Raw genomic sequence first — 2,342 nt, 5'->3', positions numbered from 1 at the left:
ATGTTGAAGCAGAAACTCAGTAAATTGTGGTGTTTAATGTATTGGTAGAAATTGGTAAATTTTTAAATTATGCTGTGTAATAAATATGCAATTAATATATTTTAAAATTCGTAACAGGTTTCTGGATGGCAGATCGTTCAACCCTCCTTTGCTTGAATTTCCTACTTTGCTATTATCTTCCATTCATTTTTGCTTCATTTTGTGATTCATTGTTAGAGAGGGGCATAGAATGGAATAAAATCCCCTGTGATACTGTACAATTATACATTAATGATTGTAATGTAAGAAGCATCAGATGCAAAGAAAACTATTTTCCAAAACTAAATTTCCTCAATCTCTCCTCTAATTGCATCAGGAATTTACCAGATAATGTTCTTTTGGGCCTGAAAAGGAATTGCCTAGAAGAGTTTCCAGAATTGTTTTTGAACCATACATTGCTACAAAGAATTACATTGGACTGTACCTGTAAATTCATTAAGGGCAACACCAAAACCCTAAACAATACTGTCTGTGAAGAAATGCTGAAAAGCTGTGAGGATTCTTCAGTTGCCTTTTCTATAGGAATTTTCTTCTTTCTACTTTTGGTGTTCTGTGGAATTGGGTGTGTTTGGCACTGGAACCACCCTAACACAACTCGATTTACCTTGCCAAAATTTTTGCGAAGGAGAAGAAGCAGGAGAAATAACTATGCTAAAACACCCACCTTGAGTCCCCAAGTTATTGGCCCAAAACATAAAATCTCAGTTCAAACCCAGGATCACAAATCTGCTATGGGGGCAACCAACGTGCATGACAACTACGAAAATGTGAAAGCCAGTCTTCCAAAAGCTAAAGAAGAAACCGATAAGGAAATATATGAAAACACAAGGCAGTCCAATTTTGAGGAGCATATCTATGGAAATGAGACATCATCTGACTATTACAATTTCCAGAAGCCTGGTACTTCTGCAGCTCCACAAGATGAAGATATATATATTCTTCCAGACTCATATTAACTTTTAAAAATACTGGGTGTAAATATTGGAAGATAAATATTCACTGGGGCTTTTACTGTACTCATGTCATTGTTATCAAGTTCTTCTGATGAAATTCAATGATCTATCTTCTATCTCTATCCCTTTAAATCTTTTCTATGTGTATCATGTAGATTACTTCTAGATATCCTCTCCACAGTCTTTGACTCTGGATTAAATCTGTATTTATATTATATTGATTCTTCCTTCCAAATATTAATTGAATTTATCTCTTTCCTCCATTTTACCTCTAACAGCTTTTCCTGGCTCTGGATAAATAAACCTCTTAACTGGTCTTTCTGACTCTAATTTCTACCCATTCAATCAATTCCACATGATGCTGGTTTTAATCTTCACGAAATATCTCCAGTGACTACATTTACTCTTCTGCCTAAAATCTTTTAATGACTCTTCCTTGCAAAAGGCATAAAACTCATAATCCTAACTCCAAAATTCATGGTTTTCCACAATTTGGTATAATTTACTTTTCCAATTTTAATTTTCCCTAGCGATTCCTCCCTTCCCTACTTTCATCAGAATCATCTAAAGCTCCACCAAACTCAACTCTACAGTTTTGCCCTACTCCCCTCTCAAGCCTCTCAGAGCATAACTTCAACAAGTCTTCTGAATCATTTCCAGCCTACATTTACCTTTTTTTCTTTCCTAAATTCCAATAGTTGTCCTGTGTATTCAATTTCTTGGGCATTTAAACAGATCAATATTTGCTATCGTACATTATTATTAAATGTCATGTGAAAACATCTTAAATTCCCAGCTAGATAATAACGAACTGCCTCACATTCATATTTTTATCCTCAATGTCTAGACCATCTTATGAGACACTCAATACTTGTTGACTTGACATGAATTGAACTGTATATTTGCTAAGGAGTTTTGAGTAAAATTTAATAAATTCATTCATTACTCATCCATCCAAACAGTGTTTATTGATTACCTTCTATCTGTCTGTTGCTGTCCTGTGCACATGACCAGGATTGGATAGTGGAGCATAATAGTAAAAAGAGTAATTTGAATCCTGAACATGTACTGTCTAGCAGGGAAGAAAAATAATAAACAAATAAATTAACTAAACAAATACTACATTAGTTATTAAGTTATAATATCTCATCTGTAAACCCATCCTCTATAAACTGCTCTCACTTGCTTGGGGTGAACCTTGTGATAAACATTTTTTCCTATGCCAGGTGACTCCATGTTAGGCTTTGAATATTGTTTGTTGTTGTTGTTATGTGCCGTCGAGTCAACCCGACTCATAGCGACCCCTCCTTGGGTTTCCGAGGCAGTATCACTACGGAAGTAGGATTGCCC

The 2,342-nt window shown here is 35.1% G+C and overlaps 1 protein-coding gene across 1 annotated transcript; it reads left to right on the top strand.

Moving 5' to 3' along the window:
* The first annotated feature begins 518 nt into the window (after positions 1-518).
* GAPT (GRB2 binding adaptor protein, transmembrane) lies at positions 519-995 on the top strand. Its single transcript, XM_007944150.1, has one exon. The coding sequence runs from the start codon at positions 519-521 to the stop codon at positions 993-995; it is 477 nt and encodes a 158-aa protein (XP_007942341.1).
* Positions 996-2,342: the final 1,347 nt, after the last annotated feature.

The sequence above is a fragment of the Orycteropus afer genome, unplaced genomic scaffold (genome assembly GCF_000298275.1).
Source record: "Orycteropus afer afer isolate SDZICR_OR568_19922 unplaced genomic scaffold, OryAfe1.0 scaffold00122, whole genome shotgun sequence".
In the NCBI taxonomy this organism is placed as follows: Eukaryota; Metazoa; Chordata; class Mammalia; order Tubulidentata; family Orycteropodidae; genus Orycteropus; species Orycteropus afer.
The sequence above is the reverse complement of the archived record's forward strand: the minus strand, read 5'-3'. Positions and strand labels throughout refer to the sequence as shown.